The sequence below is a fragment of the Phycodurus eques genome, chromosome 12 (genome assembly GCF_024500275.1).
Source record: "Phycodurus eques isolate BA_2022a chromosome 12, UOR_Pequ_1.1, whole genome shotgun sequence".
Classification (NCBI taxonomy): domain Eukaryota; kingdom Metazoa; phylum Chordata; class Actinopteri; order Syngnathiformes; family Syngnathidae; genus Phycodurus; species Phycodurus eques.
Genome location: NC_084536.1, coordinates 9144496 through 9165846, shown reverse-complemented (window position 1 = coordinate 9165846; position 21351 = coordinate 9144496). Strand labels below are relative to the sequence as shown.

The 21351-nt window shown below is 41.3% G+C and overlaps 2 protein-coding genes across 5 annotated transcripts; both read left to right on the top strand.

The window, feature by feature from the left end:
• The first annotated feature begins 1399 nt into the window (after positions 1-1399).
• Positions 1400-14096, top strand: si:rp71-68n21.9 (kelch-like protein 13). 4 transcript variants are annotated; one of them, XM_061691379.1, is made up of 11 exons: positions 1400-1604; positions 2694-2747; positions 3749-3879; positions 4080-4279; positions 4346-4478; positions 5202-5398; positions 5481-5556; positions 5781-6347; positions 6426-6605; positions 7051-7164; positions 11643-14095. In XM_061691379.1, exons 2-11 carry the CDS (start codon positions 2743-2745, stop codon positions 12137-12139), a joined length of 2100 nt encoding a protein of 699 aa, XP_061547363.1. In that variant the 5' UTR covers positions 1400-1604; positions 2694-2742; the 3' UTR covers positions 12140-14095. The 4 variants fall into 4 exon arrangements, with proteins under 4 accessions (XP_061547363.1, XP_061547364.1, XP_061547362.1 ...); XM_061691378.1 differs by lacking the exon at positions 1400-1604 and adding an exon at positions 1613-2581; XM_061691380.1 differs by lacking the exon at positions 2694-2747 and having other exon boundaries at positions 11643-14096.
• Positions 14097-16690: 2594 nt separating this feature from the next.
• Positions 16691-19868, top strand: hsd3b1 (hydroxy-delta-5-steroid dehydrogenase, 3 beta- and steroid delta-isomerase 1). The gene is made up of 3 exons (XM_061691178.1): positions 16691-16975; positions 18151-18315; positions 18965-19868. Exons 1-3 carry the CDS (start codon positions 16819-16821, stop codon positions 19771-19773), a joined length of 1131 nt encoding a protein of 376 aa, XP_061547162.1. The 5' UTR covers positions 16691-16818; the 3' UTR covers positions 19774-19868.
• The last annotated feature ends 1483 nt before the right edge of the window (positions 19869-21351 follow it).

Here is a 21351-nt window from a genome sequence, read left to right as displayed (position 1 = left end):
TGTTTTTTTTTTTCACGGGCAATCCTGATTATTAGTAGACAAGGAGGTTGATAACCGATATTGGAGCTGATATTCATTTACAGGACAAGGGAAAATATTTGCATCAAAATTTTGAGCAACATAAAATCTAAGATTTTCTGTAATCTCATTTAAATGCTTTTAAGCATGTTTATTAAACAGATTTTCAGATTTGCAACATATTAAAAATACTAATAATAATCCTAGACTAAAGACATCGTTTTTTAAAATTTGTAACAAAAAGTGCAAGGAGCGCCCAGGCGCAGCAGCGTGTCTTATACAATTAAATGAAAACTTCAACAAATAAATAGCTCAGGTTTTCCAAAATTTCAATACAGGTGAAATGTTAATCTTTCTGCAGCATCTCTTATAACGTTACCTTAAAATCTAAATAAATCAAATAGTTCCCTGAAGTTTACCCAGTTTTAAATTGATCTCTTATTGGCCATCAGCTTTAAAAATGAATAAATAAATAAATAAATAAGGCTGATGTCAATATGCATCAAAATGCTGAATACCGCTAATAATCCCTAATAGAGACAAACAACCATTCACACCTATGGACAATGTAGAGGTCCTCATTAAGGTCAGAGGTCAGCTGGAGTCCATCTCAGCTGACCATTGGCGAGAGAAGTGATGAACAGACTGGACTGCTCGCCAGTCAGTTGTTGGACACATATATTGCAGATTCTACGTATACTACAGGGATGGACAAACTTGTTTTTGTCGTGGGCCATATCGTAGTTATGGTAACCCAAACCCTTAACCCGGACCGTTGTGACTGTGAATCCACATAAATGCATGATTGCCTAACATTATTACATATACACAAAAAAGATTATGGATAACTAGTTTTGAGATCAGAAGCCAGAAAAAAATTATTATTTCCAACTATTATTCATTATTTTGAAAGGGGGATTGAAAAAAAAATGCTCGCAATATCTCAACGTTATTAAAAGTGAAGGCAATTTTGGTATTTTAGCAAGAAACATGAAGGCGATGCACAAGATTTGCTTTCGCAGGCCACATAAACTGATGTGGCAGGCCTGATCTGGCCCCCGGGCCTTTAGGTTGAGCGAATCACAGCTAAAGATTGGCGAAAAAAGAGGTCCACAGACTGGATGAGTCGCCAGTCAATTGTCAGGCACATGTATTGTCTAAATGTGCCCTGTAATTGACTCGTGACTAATCCAGGGTGTACCCCACTTCTTTCACCAAGAGTCAGCTGAGATAGGCTTCAGCTCATCCGCAAGCCGAATGTGGATACGCGCAGAAGAACATTGATGGATGGATGAAGAAACGTCACATCCCTTCACTTCTAGCCCATTTGTGTAATTCTCATTGGCAGCTCACAAAATGTCATTTAGACAAGAGGGTAGCGCGTGACCTCAAAAGAGAAGTAACGCAGGAAGTGAGTGAGGGCTTGCGGCGCTCGTGTTCCAAATCCGCCAAAACGCTCTCGACAAGACACACGCCACCCTCTTGACGGTGAGGCTGACATTTTGTTCCTCGCAGCGCTTTTTCTACAGCATCAGGCTGGAGGGAGGAGGCCTGGGGTCCGGTCTGCTCAGGAGGATTTCGGTCAGGTAAGCAAAACAGTTAGTCGTGAGGAACTCAAGTGTTTGGTGATGCTTCCTGGTTGGTCACATTGTGTGTGAGGAAATGGGAAGGATAGTTGACCAATTCTGGAGCATAACTCAACACTGAGGTTTTGCATTGTGCGTATTAAAAGTGCCTTATCTATCAGGTGCACACAGTACGTGAAAAGTGTACTCTGCCAATGTTAAAATTTCAGCTTTTCCATATTACATGCTTTCAACACTTTTCAAAACAAATTATGCAAGTTGCAACGTGAAATTCACTTGAAGTGGAAACAAATTAGTCTGCAGGCATCCATGAATGGGTCCTGGAATCTGAAATGACAACTTCAAACCGATGTCCTGGTCAATTTCGGGTTTAGGTCCTTGACACGTTTTTTTGTGCCTCCTGTTATCATAGACATGTAAACCCAGCATCGTGTCAATCAGTGAAACTGGTGTCCCGGACAGATATTGCTTCTAACTTTCTGACAAATACGAGGCTTGGAATTTGCCCCAAAATGGCTGTTTCAAACCAAAATGTCCATCTTTATGTTCGTGCATAGGTCCTTGAGACTTTTTTGTATAAGCAGTATGGAAAATGAATAAATGAATGAATAATACAATTGTATTAATTTGAAAATTCAGCCCCCGAAGCCAGTTTCACTTAGCAACTTGAAATTTGGTAAGCATATCTCTATCATGAGTAGATCCAAAGTAGATGTGAGTAGATCTCAAAACGGTTTGAAGAAGCCATTTTAAGTTAATTTTGGTCCTTAGAATCTTTAGAGAATTCAGCCCCCAAGGCCCTTACTTAGCAATATGAAATTTGGTCAATCATGAGTGGATTTTGTCCAATTGCTACAAAATTTCAACCATGTACTTTACACTATACAAATGGACAATGCTAAATTGCCCAAAATTTTGCACTTTTTTCATTGCATGTGGACTGATCATGGCGATGATGATGATGCACCACAGTAAAGGTCTATATCAAATATCCTGATGTTATTTCATCTTATGTTGACGACTGTGAAGAAGAGAATCCTACATGCATACAAACTGAATTGAACAATGTTCTTCATTGCATCCATTCAGGAAGTCTCACTAGTGCGGTAACAGCCCTCAAGCTCACAACGCCAACAACATGGGGTAAGGTATCTCTTACATACAATATGATACTTGAGGTCTATCGTTTTGGTTTGAAGCAGCCATTTTAGAATCTTTTTGGGCATTTCCAGGGGTCCTTCAAATATTGACTTGTCCGAGAGAATTTAAACCACGTTTTCGAGACCGATGGACAGTACTAATTGCGAAACCTTTGAGTTTTGGTCGTTGTGTGTGGGCAGATCATGGCAGTGAATTTTAAAATTCCATCCATCCATCCACCCATGAATGGATGGATGGAAGTTTAAAATTATAAAAGTAAAACAAAACTTATACTAATAACTAAGCCCCACAAGGTCAGAACCAGACGAAATGTTGCACTTGGCAAAATTATATTTAGTAGCCATGTCTATCATGAGTAGACCCACAAAAAGTCTAAGAAGTTATGATCGAAAAGACAAAGGAAGATGGACATTTTGGTTTGAAGAGGCTCTTTTAGGGTAATTTTGGTGACTTCCTAAGGTCCTTTGAATGTTTTGAAAATTTGGCCCCCAAAGCCAGTTTCACTAAGTAACATGAAACTTGGGAGACATTTCTATCATGAGTAGATCCACCAAAAAAATCTCAAAAAGCCTTGCCTGAAAAGTGTTGAAGAAGTTGGCCATTTTGGGTTGAAGCTCATTTTAGACTCATTTTGGCCATTCTGAAGGGGTCCTCCAAAGACAAACTTGTCATAGAGATTTTGTCCGATTGCTACAAAATTTGAAACGTGTATACTAGACAGATGGGTGGCAGTCAATTGCAGATAACTTGAGTTTTCTGCTTTGCATATACACAGAGCATAATGACAAAGTTTTGACTTGTCATAAAAAACAAAACGACAGATTTATAACTTTATGTATACTAATATGGCTAATGATTGGACTCCAAGGTAACTGCTGTACGGGTTCCACATCCAAAAAGCTACAGGCATGCTCCCTATGTCAGGTGTCAAGGGTACTAAGGAGGACACCAACCTAGTGACCAACCACTCTTTGCCACCGCAGGGTCGGAGATGACAGCAGACCAGGGAGGCTGAGTCTCCGCTTTTCCCGCTTGAGTGGCAGGCGTCAATCCCGCATGTCCGGTCATCCAGACAGATCCCCTGCTCCGCCCCCGCAGCAACTGGCTCAGCAAGGCGAGTGCTCCCCTCCGTAGACCTGGAAAGACCTGGAAGAAAAAGTTCGAGATTGAAGAATTTTTACTTTTTCTCCCACCATCCCAGAATCAAACGCCACTGCTCATCCATTTGTTGCATTGTAAATAATCTTTCAGGAAAGAGGAAGGTCTGCTGAGTGACATTCCAGTTAAAACCTGTTCTCTGTATGGTTCTGGTAGATGACAGGGTTTCTCTGCCAGACCCTGTCTCACTTCCAGCTCCAGTTCCGCATCGAGTTCCATCCCCGGCTCTGGTGCCCTTTGCCCCAGCCACGAAAATGCCTCCCAAACGGCCGGACAAAGCTACCAAGCCCAAACTGCCCCCTCGGCCTCTTTCCAAGGGGTTCAGTAGTACTGAACACAGCTTGGATGTGTTACAGGTACAAGCCAAAACTCAAGTCCGAGCTTAGTCTGGTCATCCACCATTGTCTGTTTTTATTCTACAGGGTTTGAATGCTTTCCGGGCAAGCGACATCCTGTGCGATGTCGTGTTGGTTCCCGGAGACAGTCACGAAACTTTCCCAGTGCACCGAGTCATCATGGCATCATCCAGTGACTACTTCAAAGCTATGTTCACAGGTGAGTCATCCTCTGCTAGATTGATAAGAAGCCTTACCGACCTGGGCATTTGTGGCTGAGTCTCCTTCTCCATTTGCTCTTATGATTTCCTCTCTGTTTAGGAGCAGAGGTGGAAAAAGGTATTCATATTCTGTACTTAAGTAGAAGTACAAAGACAGCGGTACCTTGGCTTAGTTTAATTTGTTCTGTGACCAAGCTCTTAACTCAATTCACTCATATATCAAATCATTTTTCCCAATTGAAATGAAGTGAAATGCCATCATTAATCCATGATGGCATTACATTTAATAAAGAAAAATAGTACTGTATTGCATCAAACATAATAAAACATCTTATTCGTAACCGTTTGGGTGTTAGTTGTGGCCGACAGCAGCTCCTTGTGAGTGTTCTCATTTGGTATTTCTGTGTGTATGTGCCTGTTTGTCACATTTTATAAACGGCTGAACATGCATCATCATATTTGGCTGTCCTTGCCCACATGCAAGGGCATTACAGAACGTTAATTGCTACATGTTATTTTTAATTCACTCAAGCAGTGGTGTATCTGGCACACCCATAGCTGAATCAAGATCTCAACCTCAGTTGACCTGACCTGTCTCTGGTCACATCTTTTTACACTGTGTCCTCAGCTGTAAATGTTTAGAAAATATAAGGAGTGTGAAAGTAAAAAGTCATCAGAAAAATAAATACGCAAGTAAAGCACAGTATTTGTACCCTGTACAGGAGGTATGCGCGAGACAGATATGCGTGAGATCAAGCTGCACGGCGTCACCAAGTTGGGCCTGAAGAACATTTTAGACTTCATCTACACGTCAAAAATTAACCTGGACATGGGTAACCTCCAAGAGACCCTGGAGGCTGCCAACTTCCTTCAGGTCATCCCGGTGCTTTCCTTCTGCAACCAGCTTATGAGCAGTGAGGTGAATTTCTGTCAAATCCATAAAATTTGGGGCAGTGCTAATTGCAGCATCAACTGCTCACCTATGTCTTCGGATAATCTAGATCACAGTTGATAATTGTGTGGAGGTGGAGTGCATTGCATCTGACTTACTCCTGGAGGATTTGCAGTGCAACGTTGGTGAGTGACGAGAGACAGAGTCATGTTTGGGGGGTTCTTCGTGGTGCTGTGCAGTGTTATGGTTAGCGTTTGGGTTAGAGTAATCTTATGGTATAGTGATGAACTGAACTGAAGGCTTTGGGTGAATGGGTTAGGCTAGAAATCGGATGGATGGCTGGATGGACGGACGACGGACATACTGTATTACAGCCCATACTAAAGTTGGTTGACACTTTTTTTTGCAGCCGAGTTTGTGAGCCGCAACCTGTGCGCCCTGGTGCAGTGCGGTCGCTATCTGCAACTCTCCAAGAAGACCATCGCCGGAGCCTTGGCCAGCAACTCTCTGAAGGGACTCTCTGAAATGGAGCTCTACCAAATCGCCAAAGGTTGGCTGGCTCACGACCCTGCCAAGCGGCGCCATTCGGTCTACGCCTTGATGCGTCACATTCGCTTCCCCCTGATGAGCCCCTCCGAGCTGATCCAGATCTCCCATGAAGAAGACGTACAGGATGAGGAAGGAGACTCCCTGATGCGTTCCGAGACCTCCTGTGTCAACCTCCTGTTGGAGGCCAGTAACTATCAGATGATGCCCTTCATGCAGCCAGCTCTCCAAAGTGAGCGCACACGGATCCGGTCAGATGCCACCCACATTGTGGCACTGGGCGGTGTCATGCGGCAGCAGCTGGTGGTGAGCCGTGAGTTGAGGATGTATGATGGCAAGACGGGTCAATGGAGAGCCCTCAAGCCCATGAAGGTGCCGTGTTACCAGCATGGCCTGGCCCTTCTGGGCGGGTTCCTCTTCATCGTTGGAGGTGGGAGAGTCAAAACAAAGTTTGGACAAAAATTTACCTTTTTTTTTTTTTTAAGTCAAAAAAGTGTTTTTTTTCCAGGTCAAAGTACCTATGACACCAAGGGTAAGACAGCCATCGATAGCGCCTACCGCTATGACCCACGCTTCAACGTGTGGCTTCAGATTGCTTCACTCAAAGAGAAGAGGACCTTCTTCCACCTTAGTGCTCTGAAGGGGAAACTCTACGCTGTCGGTGGAAGAAATGCAGTGGGAGAGATCGGTGAGACGATTTTTATTTGCTCCAGGGTAGTCCGCGTAGTTCTGGGAGTTCTTGTAACTGTTGATGCGAGCAAGTTAGGATCCAACCAATCAAACTGAAGCAAGAGTTGTTTTTCTGACTTCTCTTGGCAACTGAAATAGAGTAATGGGGGATAATTGAAGGGCTTTCCTCGGTTTCGGGTTTAGGGTTAGGGTTTTTAGAAGGGTAAGGTTAAAGTAGTCTAAGAATATTGTACTGATGGGTTAGGGACATGGGTTGCATTAGAGTTAGGATTAGGGTTGGTTTAAGAGTACCCTGAATTTAACTGTACCACTGGTGGATGGATCCACAAGCTAACAAGAAAGCCATGATTTTGTTCACCTTTGTCGTCCAGTCTTAAGTTACAAAACTTTGTAAATGCCGACTTCCTGTGTACAACCTCAACTATTTTCTACTGGAACTTCAGAGTCGGTGGAGTGCTACAACCTGAAGACAAACGAGTGGAGCTTCGTGAGCAGCATGGCCAAGTCTCACTACGGACACGCTGGGACGGTACACGGCGACAGCATGTACATCTCAGGTACCACCAAAGGAACGCTACCCTATAGAAATGTAGCATAGAAACAACACAAAAACGCAGTTGAGTTCAAAGACCGTGAAGGAAATGAGTCAAATGTCGTCTCAGCTGGGTGTTCAACAACAAAGTATTTGCATCCAAAGCAAACAAGTTTATTTGAATAAACAATACCAAAAAATGCAGATTGGACGTTAGCTCAGCATCTTTGTTTTTTTTTTCTACAGAATAGCTGGAGTGCACTTTTTAAAAATTAATTTGTGCAGCCTTCCAGACCCCAAAGACAGAAGTGAATGCGGAAAAAGAGAAATTCCACTAAAGCGACTATGACTGTTGATCACAGACACTGTGGTGGCCTTGACTACTCGTCCTCACGGAAAAAGGCCTTCTTGTCTTCAAATAAACACAGTGGGATATTCAAGGCTGAGGGTGGGAGGTTGGGCAGCTGAATCAAAGTGGAACGAGCCATGTAAAAAAACATTTTAGTTGAAGAGACTCTCTTTTCTCTCTGTTGTGTGGCAGATCAAGTTGACCCACTTTAGAGTTCAAAAACCTCAATTAAAAAAAAAATATATACATTTTTTTGAATTAATAAACATTTAAAAGTAATATACAATATATCTTTCAATCAATCAAAAATATTTTAAAATATAAACTATAAGACTGCTTGTTCTTTTCTTATTTTTATTGTGTTTTAATTTTAAATTACCTACATGGTACATGTATTAAATATATTGAGCCTGCCTGAGTGAGAAAATGGATGAAAAGAGGAGAAATTTCTAATTTATACAATGTGTTTTTAAAATTTCTATTATTATTAAATATTAGAACTTAATTTCTGAGATTTTCCAATATGTTCTAAAACAATTAGAGTATTTCTTTTTTTTTTTTTTAAATGTACTTTTTTAAATAGTTTGCTTCTTTGGTACACCAAAATGCTCATGTTTAACCATCACACCATTAGTTTAAAGTTGAAAACTCAAATAAAAAAAGAACTTTTTTCTTCTTTTTATGGGATAAATTTAACATTTTTTTAACATGCGTGGTATATTAAATTTATATAAATATAAATATTCAGTACACCAGGTAAAAGTAAAACGTAAAAAATAATATTAATAAAAATAAACATAAAATACCATATATAATAAAAATGGGAAAGATTAAGGGTGTCCTCATTTTAATTTCACTTTTTAAAATATATTTTTTTAAAGTTTAAAGTTTAACCATTTGGTGTACCAGAGAAAACAAACCAGACTTTTTAAGGACAAGATGAATACTTATTATAAGTAATGTTTTAAGACTCTTAATATTGCCTTCCAGCATTCATCAGTCATGATGACTCCAAACATTTTGAACACATCTAAGTTCCTCTTTTGACAAGTTGCAAAAGCACGCTCGGGTTAACCTTTTCTCACCAACTGCATCCTGTCACTGTAAACACTCTCAGCCTCGGTCCGCCACAGGAAACAGGTGTCTGCTCACAATACGTTGCAGACAGAGGTGACAAAAGTTCTCATACGCTGTTAGAAAGTACAAGTACATATACTTGTGTAAAAAAAAATAAAATAAATAAAAGACAGAGTCCCAATTAAAAGTATACATTCTGAAAGTAAAAGTTGATCTTTACTGTCAGTTGTATACAACACCCCTCTTGATAACTTGGCACAACGGGGGGGGAGCCATCTCTGAACACAAAATATTTTCCACTTTTGATTTATTAATTTACAATATGATAGTACTGAGAAGAAGAAGAAGAAAAACAATCTGACAGGTCAATTAGGACTGAACTGACAGAAGATCATGCATGAACAAAACAAAACCACATAGGAAATGCTAAATTAGCTCATTATAACAACAGAAAAATTCACTTTACAGTGACCCCCGTACCCAAATGTTTTATAGTTACTTATGACCATAAAATAGGGCTAATGTGGGCTAATATGCACAGCCAAAACAACAACAAAAACATCTGAAACAATACAGTGCATGAAAGCTGTTTTTTTTATCGTTTGAAATCAAAACACGTGTCACGCCTTCTATCAGACATGGAAACACCAAAGGCTTGAAAAAAGGGGACAAAAAAAGAAACATTATTTTAACATAAATTAAGCAATCTGGAAGACTCTAAAGAGTACATTAAGGCCAAAAAATAAAAATTCTTCACGCAGAAAAACTGCTTCAAGCTGTGCCACATGAAGAGCATCCTCCTCTTTAAGCACTCTCATTCTGGAAAAGAATTGACTAAAGTCATTGTCTGTTTCACTTCATTTTTCACTGTTAGCAACTTCAAAGGCTAATCTAGTGTGAATACCTATGTCCGGGAAGCCCAATGGAAGACGTTGTGTGAGATCATGTGACTTTCTTGTGTCGTTTGATTGGTGAACCAGACTTAAAGGTCACTAGCGCTTAAATTGGATGACGCCAACAGCACCCGATGCAGAAGTCGAAGTCGTAGTATCGCGTACGAAATAGTTGATAAATAAGCAATAATTGATAAATAAAAGTAGCAGCGACATTTAGATCATTGTAACGGAGTAAGAGTACTGTTACTTCTTAATAGCAGAAGCGGCGGAAGTTTTGTTTCTGGTCTTGTCAACTCCTGTGACTTACCCAAACCAGGTCCCAAGCGCACAGGTGGAACATCAGGCCGCATATTAGTCCGCCACGTTAATCTGTGCGTGGATGGTGGATGTGTGGAACGGATCTAGCTGCCCCCCCCCCCCCCCCAGGAAAAACTCATCGGAGTACATGATAGCCATGATTTCCAAAAACAAGTTGAAATGTGGATTCATCACCACACTTTTCCACTTTGCGTCAGTCCATCTCAGATGAGCTTGGGCCGGTGGTGGTTCCTGGTGTTTTTGACATATGGCTTTCATTTTGTATGGTGGTTTTAACTTTCATTTGTAGCTACGAACTGTGTAAACTGACAACGGTTTTCTGAAGTGTTCCTGAGCCCACATGGCAACATCCTTTACACAGTGATGCTGGTTATTAATGCAGTGCTGCCTGAGGGATCGAAGGCATTCGATGTTTAATTTTCGGACTTGCCGCTTGCATACAGAAATTTCTCTACATCCTCTGAATCCTTCGACGATCTTATAGACCAAAGATGAAATCCTACATTCCTTGCAATTGTATGTTGAGAAACTTTCTTTCAAACTGTTGGACTTTCAGGGATGTTTCTTTTATACCCAATCATGACACTCACCTGTTTCCAATTAACCTGTTCACCTTTGAAATGTTCCAAACGTGTTTTTCCCAGTTTTGTTTTTTTCCTAAACTTTCCCAGTCTTTTTTTGCCCCTGTCCCAGCTTTTTTGGAACATGTTGCGGGCATCAAATTTATAATGAGAAATTATTTGTAAAAATAAATAAATGAATGAATACAAAATAAATAAATGAATAAATAAAACAATACTCTTCATCAGTTTGAACATTAAATATCTTGTCTTTGCAGTGAATTCAATTTAATATAGGTAGAAAAAGATTTTCAAATCATTGTATTCTGTTTTTAATTATGTTTTACACAACATCCTAACTTCATTGAAACTGAGGTTTGTCAGTGGACATCAGCACCTGAAACAAGGTGATAAAAATGGTTTGAGAAGTTGAATATCACGGCACGGTGACTGACTGGTTAGAGCGTCTGCCTCACAGTTCTGAGGACCGGGTTCATCCCCTGCTCTGCCTGTTTGGAGTTTGCATGTTCTCCCCGTGCCTGCGTGGGTTTTCTCCGGGGACTCCGGTTTCCTCCCACATCCCAAAAACATGCATGCTAGGTTAATTGATGAATCTAAATTGCCTGTAGCTGTGAATGTGAGTGTGAATGCTTGTTTGTTTGTATGTGCCCTGCGATTGGCTGGCACCCAGTTCAGGGTGTACCCCGCCTCCCGCTCAGCTCGCACTGCACCCGACCCCTATGGCCCCTCCCACAGGTGGTGAGCCCATGGGAAGGGGGATCCACGTTACCCTTTCGGGCTGTGCCCGGCCGAGCCCCATGGGTGCAGGTCCGGTCACCAGGCGCTCGCCTTCGAGCCCCACCTTCAGGCCTGGCTACAGAGGGGGGCCCCGGAGACCCACGTCCGGGCAAGGGAAACCTGAGTCCATTTTTTGTCGCCATCCGAAGGGGTCTTTGAGCTGTGCTTTGTCTGGTCCCTCACCTAGGACCCGTTTGCCATGGGTGACCCTGCCAGGGGCATAAAGCCCCAGAAAACTAAGCTCTAGGATTACACACAAACCCCTCCACCACGATCAGGTGACGGCTCAAGGAGGGGGAAGTTGAATAATTAGGTCAAAATTATGTACAACAAATCTAAAACCATATGAATTTTTTATATTACTCAGTTCTTCCTCAATAGGCTCTGTTGATTGTTAATTGCTTTTGGGGCGCCAATTTATGGTCACGGGGCCCTAAGCAGGTGCTTAGTTCACTTATGCCTTGGGTCAGTTAGCTGAATCCCGCTTTCTTATGATATCATTTAGGTGGCATCACCCACGACACCTTCCAGAGGGAACTGTGGTGCTATGACCCGGCAGGGGACGCGTGGACCCGGCGGGCGGACATGATGGAGCTCCGGGGCCTGCACTGTATGTGCACCGTGGGGGACCGCCTCTTTGTCATGGGTGGCAACCACTTCCAGGGCAGGAGCGACTATGACGATGTGCTGAGCTGCGAGTACTACAGCCCCACAAATGACCAGTGGACGGTGGTGGCACCCATGCCGCGTGGCCAGAGTGACGTGGGCGTCACCGTATTCCAGGGCCAGATCTACGTGGTGGGCGGGTACTCGTGGAACAGCCGCTGCATGGTGGACATCGTGCAGCACTACGACCCCGAGGGGGACACGTGGGACCGCGTGTTTGACATCTTGGAGCCTCTGGGCGGGATTCGAGCCTGTACCATGACTGTTCATCTGCCGGAGGACTCGGTAGACGAGGCTCAGATCCAGGAGGGACCCCTGCCCACAGGGGAGAACTAAAATTTGGGAGCAATTGGACAGAATCTCTAGGAAAATTTTGTCTTTGAAGGACTCCTGGAAATGATCAAAATGCTGATTTAAATTGGCTTCAAACCAAAATGGCAGACTCCTGTGCATTTTACAGCACGGCTTTTTGAGACTTTTTTTGTGGGTCTACTTATGATAGTCATGCCTACCGAATTTCATGTTGCGAAGTGAAACTGTTTTCAGGGGTTAAATTCATTTTTGTGTGTTCAATGCAGCAGGGTGGTCCTGATCGTTATGTAACCTTAAAATGGCCGTTTCAAACCAAAGACACAGGAAGTCTTCTGTATCTTTTCAAGCATGGTTTGTTGAGACTTTTTGTGGGTCTACTCCTGATGCACATGGTGACCCAGTTTCATTTGGCTAAGTGAAATTGACTTCAGAGGCTGAATTCTTGAAACATTCATGTGCTGACTTATTACTTTACTCATGTTTTATGGCAAATCCTCAAACTTCAGCACCATGCTCTGGCCACACACAATGACAAAAACTCAAAAACCCAGAGAATTCCCTTTGTCTAGTATACAAGGTTCAGATATGGTATCTATCAGACAGAAAAAAATCAAGTAGTAGTATTGTAGTTCCTCTTTGAAGGGCCCCTAGAAATGTCAAACAACCCTCACATTGGCTGTTTCAAACCAATATGGCGATTTCTTTGTGTTTTCAAGCACGGCTTCTTTTTTTTTTGTCAGGCTACTCATGATGGACGTCAAATTTCATGTTGCTAAGTCAAACTGGCTTCTGGGACTGAATTTTCAAATAACTACCAAACATACATTTTCACCAGGAGGAACATGCATCAAGATAACCATAAAACAGCTACTTCGAGCAAAATGGCAGACTTCCTTTGTCTTTTTTTTCTTGAGACGTTTTTTGTGGTAATACCCATGATAGACTTGCCTACCAAATTACAGATTGGTAAATGAATTTGGATTCAGGGCTGAACGTTCGGCAAACTACCAAATGTAAATTTTCATCAGGGTGAACACACCTGGAAGCTGACCCTAAGATGGCCGCTTCAAACATAAATGACAGGTTTCCTTTGTCTTTTAGAGCATGGCGTCTTGAGAGTTTTGTACGCCGGTCTACTTATGATAGTCATCCCAACCAAATTTCACAATGCTAAATGAATCTGGTTTCATTGGCTGAATTTTCAAATAATTACCAAACATACATTTTCCCCTGGATGAACCTGCCTGCTAGATGACCATAAAATGGCCACTTTGAACCAAAATGGTAGACTTGCGGTCTCTTTTCATGCGTGGCTTCTTGAGACTTCTTTGTGAGTCTACTACTATAGAAATGCCAACCAAATTTCACGCTGCTAAGTGAATCAGGCTGCAGGGGCTGAATTTCCCAAAAATTCTGTGGGTATGACAGATCAGATTTTTGTTTGGTCACGGCCCAAATTGCTAAAGAAACAAAGCAATGTTTAGTTAGGACCGATATGGAACCTGCAGGAATGTTAGTACTAATGATGATTTTCCCCTTTTTTGTAATTTCCCTAAACAAAGGTCATTTGCACAGCATTGACAAAGCTCTGCACTGTGGCTCATTCCGAGCTGGTTATGTCCAAGCATTAGCTCCAGTCATGAGTTTGGATCCCTGCTAGCTTGTGGCCACAAAACCTGTGTTTGTGTCACATATTCCCAGCCTGGTGTCTTGATGCTAGCTGGCAACATGTTAGCAATGCTCATGTCACCATTGAAAGATTTCCCGCTTGCGTCTCTCAATTATTTTTTACGTCAACATACTAGGTAGCTACATGTTAGCGTCACTAACATCAACATCAGGAGATTTCCCAGTTGCGTTACATAATCCCTAGTTTTACATCAACCTGTTAGGTAGCTACGTGTTCGCATGGCTAGTAGCATCATTTTGTGATTTTTTTTTTTTTTTTTTAGTATATTCCCATTTTTCCAAATAAAAAATGCTTTTAACGTGATGTAACACTTTCTTTTCTTAAATCAAGAAATCTGGTTCTTCTACATTTGGACACACACATTGGCGTGCGCACCCACACACACACACACATTCCAGTCAATGTTTGTCCTTCAGCTTGCGATAAGAGTGCAGACAGCTATGACATGGCCAAGCACGACAACACACAGAAAAACATTCAAATCACACAACTTGATGGCTCTAGTGTTATTATTTTTTAAATATCTTAAACATTTTAAACTGGTTTAGATGAGGAGAGGGCATCGATTTTGCTCTGGCCAAAGCTCCCATTGAGTAGGCAAGCAAAAATATCAGCATCTTCAGCTTAGTGAGGATCTAAAGCATAGGTGTCAAACTCAAGGCCCGGGTGCCAGACGCGGCCCGCCACATAATTTTATGTGGCCCAGAGAAAGATAATCAACTTCTGTGATTTTTGCTCAAATCTGTGCCCAAATTCTAAATTGTCACAATAATAAACAATAATGTTGAGATATTGCATTTTTCTGTTACCAAACCCTTCTTCTACAGTAACTTAAACAATACTTGAACAAACTATTATCCTTGTCTTCTGATTTCAAAACGAGTTATCCCTCAATTTGTTGTGTAATGGTAATAATATGATTTGGTGATTAAACATTTCACTGCTCTAACGGCCCTCTGAGGGAAATCTGAACTACAATGCGGCCCGAGACAAAAATGAGTTTGACATCCCTGATCCAAAGGCTGTTTCTTAGGCTTTTTTTGTTTTGTTTTGTGGTAACGCCACTAAACAGTACCAGTGAGTGTGATGATAATAATGCAACCAGAAAGGTTTTAGGGTTTCAAAAGTATAGTTTCAAAGTAGGGTTCAAAAACAGGGTTAAGGTTTCAAGGTAAGATTGAAATAAATTGTGTTTAAAACAAAGGTTAGGGAGGCTTTCAAGTCAGGGTTAGGGTTTCAAAGAAAGGTTTGGTTTCAAGTTAAGGTTAGGAGTCTCAAGCCTGGGTAAAAGGTTAAAAGTAGGTTTAGATTTTCAAATTAGGGCTTCAACCCAGAGTTACAGTTTCAAAGTATGGTCTCAAATCTGAGTTAAGGGTTTCTAGTAGGTTTAGGGTTTCAAATTAGTTTCAAGCCTGGTTTAGGGATTTAAACAAATGTTTAGGGTTTCAAGTTAAAATTAGTTTTTCAAATTAGTGTTTCAGCCCAGGATTAGGGGTTCAACGTAGGTTTAGGGTTTACAGTCACGTTTGGTATTTCAATTTTTGGGTTGCAAGCAAAGGTTAGGGTTTCAAATGTGGGTTTCAAGCAAATGTTAGGATTTTAAGACAGGGTTAGAGTTTCAAATTAGGGTTTTAAGACAAGGCTAGCAGTTCAAAATAAGGTTTCAAGCCATGGTTAGAGGTTCAATCTAGATTCAGGGTTTCAAAGCATGGTTTCAAATTAGGGTTTCAAGCCTGAGTTAAGGGTTAAAGTAGGTTTAGGGTTTCAAATAAGGGTTTTAAGACAGGGTTAGTGTTGTAAATTAGGGTTTCGAGTCAGGGTTGGTTGGGATTTAGATTTTGGGTTTCAAGCAAGGGTTAGAGTTTCTTGTTAGGGTTTCAAGATAGGGTCAGCGTTTCAAAGTAAATTTTCAAGCCTGGGTTAGGGGTTCAAAGTAGGTTTACGTTTTCAAATTAGGGTTTAAAACTATGGTTAGGGATTAAAGTCACGATTGGGATTTCAATACAGTGGAACGTCGATAGAACGGACTAATGGGTGTGGGGGGGGGGGGGGTCGTCCAATATAGCCGATCGTTCGTTACATTGAAGCACTTTTTTTTTGAGGTCATATGCATCCATATTACTGTACAGTACAAAATTATTGTTTTGTACTGTAGGTTTTTTTCGTGGCCTAAAACGGCAAGTCCACTACAAAGTTACAGTATTGTAAATAAATACAAAAAAAAAAAAAGCTTGAAAATGTTCGAACGTTTCACATTTTATCCAAACTTACTGTGTTTGGTCATGGTGCCATTGTTGACGTACAGTATTTAACAAAGGCGAGTCGCTTTCATGAGCCGGGAGGAATTACTGTGCTTGCTAATTCCAAATCTGCTGCCGAAGGTGAACGGCTTGACAAAAACATTACTGTACCAAAAATAGTATGTTCCAGACTCAAGAGACTTGTGTTTTGTATTCCACAGAGTTAACACTGCAGCCATGCCGCTTTCTCTCTGCCAGCGCTGCGTTCTACGGCACAATAGACAATAGATATAACTATCACATCAATGCACCACATTCAATATGGCCGCCACGTAGGCATGCGTGGCACGTCTTTTGGAATTGGATTGGGTCCGTTTTATCAAAGTTCCACTGTATTGGGTTTCAAGCAAAGGTTAAGGTATCAAGAAAAGGTAAGGGTTTCAAGTTAGGTTTTCCAGCCACAGTTAGGGGTTCCATATAGAGTCAGGGTTTCAAAACACGTTTTCAAAATAGGGCTTCCAGACAAGGTTAATGTTTGAAATGAGAGTTTATGTAAGTTGCACATTTGAACGTCTCTGATGTTTGTTTGTTTTTTTCATTTTCTAACCGCTTGGCAAAGCCAGGCCCCTCCCTTCCTGTAACTCCTGGTCTGGCCTCCACATGTTTTGTTTCATAAAAAGCATCCAGCTCCTCTCAGTGACGCTTATCTCGCTTCAAAGTTACCCACCTTCTCCTTCTCTTCTTTGCTTTTTCCATCCTGCTGAGGATCTGAGATGTCTTGCCTGGACGGCGACATATGCGTGGTGACGGGAGCGTGCGGCTTCCTGGGAAAGACGCTGATCAGGATGCTCGTGGAGCAGGAGAAAAACATCCGCGAGATACGACTCCTCGACATCAACGTCAAACAGGAGCTGCTGCAAAGTCTGGAAGGTAACAAAAAAGACGGAAAGTGTCCAAATGTCATTGCTGGCCAACAAAATCTATCTCCGAAAGAAAAGTTGTTTATCTCTGTATGGAAAAACAGACAAAAATAAATATTTGTGTTGTTTGAAGGCAAAAGTTAAACTTGGAAAATGTTAAAAAAAAAATTCCATTCGAAAAGCAAAAAAATTAAATTTTGATCTTTTTTGAATAAAAAGAAATCTCAATTACGTTTTAAGAAGATTTTCCAAAATTATCATGAACAAAAACTACAATTGTTTTTAAAAAAAATCAAGATGACAAAATTGGAGATTAAAAGAAAAACTATTAAAATAAAGATAATCTGATATCTGATTATTTTCCTTATTTCCTATTTTCTCGGAAAAAAACCTTTTAATTTCAATCCAAAATACAACAACAGTAAAATTACTGATACTGTATGTTTCAGAAATTTAAAAAACATTTTTTTAAAGAACATTTAGCTTTTTTTTAAAAACATTTTATTAGGAAAACGAACTAACAAAAATGTGGAAAAATACCCAAAAGACAACATACTTGTATGTTTGTTTTTTCTTAAGAATACAGACAAAATTGAAGACTTTTAAAAATGAAAGTGATTTTTTTTAAAACATTTTTCAGGGATTTCAAGATAAGTATACAAAAAATTAACATAAAAAAATAATGCAGAAAAAAATTTATCTACCCGTATAATGTTTCAGGTAAAAAAAACAAATATTTAAAAAAAAGATTTGACTTTAATAAACAATTGTGTGTTAAAATTTTTTTTTTTTTACAGCTGTACGTTTTGGATGGAAAAAAATAAAACTCAAACATTTTTTAGATGTTATAAAAACATTTTATCCCCAAAAAAATGTTGAACTGAGACTGCATTTTTGGGATTAAAAAAAAAAGAAAAATCTGAAAAAAACAACAAACAAAAGTTTTCTTTGTACTTCATGGTGTATATAAACAAAAACATTACTATTATACTATATAAACTATTACTATTGGTGGTTTTATTGGAAAAACAACAACAAATTTGGACACATTTTAAAAAAGAAAAAAGAAAAAGACAACTATGATCCAGTGATTGGTTGGCCAGGAATTATGATTAGTCTGCCTTGGCGGAGTTCTAAACCAGTTTCTAGTCTGTGCATTCTAACAATGACTTTTCTGTGTTTCAGAATGCCGAGGCGACATCAAGCTGATCGCATTTGAGGGCGACATCAGAGACAGCGAATTTGTGAGGAGAGCCTGTCGAGAAGCCACACTGGTCTTCCACATCGCGTCCATCATCGACGTCATCGACGCCGTGGCGTCCAGTGAGATGTATGGCGTCAACGTCAAAGGTGCACCCAAAAATATAGTATGCTAGGCTAATGTAGCCATCTACGTCTTCACTCAGTGGTCCTTCCTTCCTGTCAACAGATAGCACAAACATGTACCACAGCAGTCACACAAGACCCAAATATTTTGCTCACAAAAAGCTGCTCAATATAGGTGCTGTCTACCAGACTAACGGCAATGCAACAACAACAGGAAGTAGCAACCTACATTAAATAAAAGCAGCAACTGTCTGATCCTTTCAAAATAAGTGCCGCAAATAGCCAAAAACATCAATTCTAGCGTGACTATGGAACTTTTAGTGAATGAACACCATATCACATGCATGTTAGTCAACTGGTGTACGGAGTTGCTGAGCTGGCATATTGAGGAAGGGTGGGCCCGGGTGGGCCCGGCCCCCTCCACCCGCAAGGTGGCTCCAGCACGCCCGCGACCCTTGTGCGGATAAAGCGGTACAGAAAATGGATGAAAAAGTCCAAAACCAAATTGTGTTCAATCAATAAACTGATCGAGAGTCTTATCAAGGCAACGGCAATGGAACAAAAAAGGAATTCCAAATGTACAACTTTTAGGGGAGTACACAATTTGAGTAAATCCACCAATCTTTGGTTCACAAAAACCTGGTGTGTGGTTGAAGCTACCTTGTTGTTCCAGGAACACAGAATCTCTTGGACGCATGCATCCAGGAGAATGTGGCCTCTTTCATCTACACCAGCACAGTGGAGGTGATGGGTCCCAACCCCGAGGGTGAGCCAGTGGTGAACGGCCATGAGGACATGGCCTACCGGATCTCTCTCAAGTTCTCCTACAGCAAGACCAAGAAGGAGGCAGAGGACCGGACCCTGGGGTGCAACGGCGAGCCCCTCCAAAACGGTGGGCGCCTGGCCACCTGCGCCCTGCGGCCCATGTACATCTATGGCGAGGACTGCCGCTTCCTGCTCGGCCACATGGCGGACGGCGTGCGCAACGGCGACGTCCTCTACCGGATGTCTATGCGGGAGGCCAAGGTTAACCCGGTCTACGTGGGCAACGTGGCGGCGGCCCACCTCCAGGCTGCCCGCAGCCTCAAAGACCCCGCGCGTAGAGCGGACGTGGGCGGAAAGTTCTACTTTGTGTCCGACGACACACCGCACATCAGCTACTCGGACTTCAACTACGCAGTCATGTCGCCGCTGGGCTTTAGCATCCAGGACAGGATGGCCGTGCCCCTGCGCCTGTTCTACGTGGTCTGCTTCCTGTGGGAGATGGCGTGCCTGATGCTGCGGCCCTTCCGCAGGGTAGTGCCGCCCATCAACCGCCAGCTGCTGACCATGCTCAACACGGCCTTCAGCTTCTCGTATGACAAGGCCAAGTGCGAGCTGGGCTACGTGCCCAAGTACACCTGGCAGCAGGCAAGAAGCAACACCACCCAGTGGCTCGCACAGCAGCTGCCCAAACAACGGGAGAAAATATGGAAAAAGTAAAACACTGTTGTGTATTTAAACACTGTTGTGTATTTAAACATTAAAGAAAGAGACGTGAAACTCCCTTGGTAGTGTGAGTTAAACCAGCGAACAAAGAGTACGTTGAATTAAAAAACAAACACATGCAAGAAAGAGACACAGAACTCCCTTGGTAGCCTGAGTTAAAACATCAAAGGAGATGCACCTTTGTTGTCTATGAGTTAAACAAAGACTAAATTGAGTTTCAAAACATCAAGGAAAGAGTATGTTGTATAAGATAATAGTGCTGTGCTGCCTGCTGCTTACAGGACACGCTTGCTTAAAACTGACCACACTGCTATGAATATACACACGCACACATGCACCACTGACGTACTGATAACATCCAGGCTGAGAACAGGCAAGAATCCAGTTTGATAAGGAGCCGCTGAGGTTACAGGAACTGCTTTCTGGAAAGGAGACTCACTCGGCTTCCGGATCCCACGAGAGACGGAAGAGAGTCCAGCGAGCTGCATCCTTCTACCCGACCAAAGCTCTTGTAATTAATAAATACTCAAAAGACAGGTTTAGTGTATCAGGATTCTTATTTGGAAACAAGATCACCACCAACCATTACAAGAACCGGAAAGAAGGAATTCCATCAAGGACTTCTGTATTTTACCCATCACAGCGGAACACACACACTTGTTAGTGGAACACACTGGAGCAGGGGGCAGCTGAAGCGCCCGGGGAAAGAGACATGCAACTCCCTTGGTAGCCCGAGTTTAAACATCAAAGACCAGAAAGTCACAGGAGTTTAAACATTGTTACTTATTATATTATTAAATTCTAAAACATTTTGTTGTTGTGTTTCTTTATTCAGATATTATTAAGTTAAACCTAACCGTTTGATTTGAGCCAAAACTATCACGTATTGAACCTTTTTGTTATCTTTAGTCATCTTGTTTTCATATGAAACAAACAGCTCTCACACGCCATAGATCTGACACAATGTGGCTAACACACAAACACAAATAAACCCCCCCCCCCACACACACACACACACACACACACACACGCTCATGTGAAGCCAAGCCAAACAAAGTCCTTTCCATTGGTTTGAAGAGCAACACTGTAGCTGTCTGAACCCCCCTGCCAAAAAAAACCAAACAAATGTTACAATTGTGGATTTTACTAAACATTTGATCAAAAAACTTGAAATTAAATTTTAATTACAGCCATAGATCAGAAAGAAGGGGAAAAAAACTCTAATAACGCAAATGGAACATTATTGGTGAAAAGAGCAGTGTGGGCAGTAGAACAGGTCATGTACTTCAACAATCAAATGTTTTTCTTGAATGTATTTGTTATGGAGAATTTTAGAAGCAGAAGTGCTCGTCCTATGTTTTTTTTTTTAATTCCACAAATATGGTGGACATCTGTCACATTACTACTACAACAAATCTGAATTTAGTTTACATTTCAGTAACTAATTTGGATTAAGGAATACAACATGACCATGCAAAATATCCAAACAAAACACTCATACTAATAAAATGTTATTAAAATATTAATTTACAAAACCATTAATGTAAGACTTCTTGGCCACAGTTACGAAAC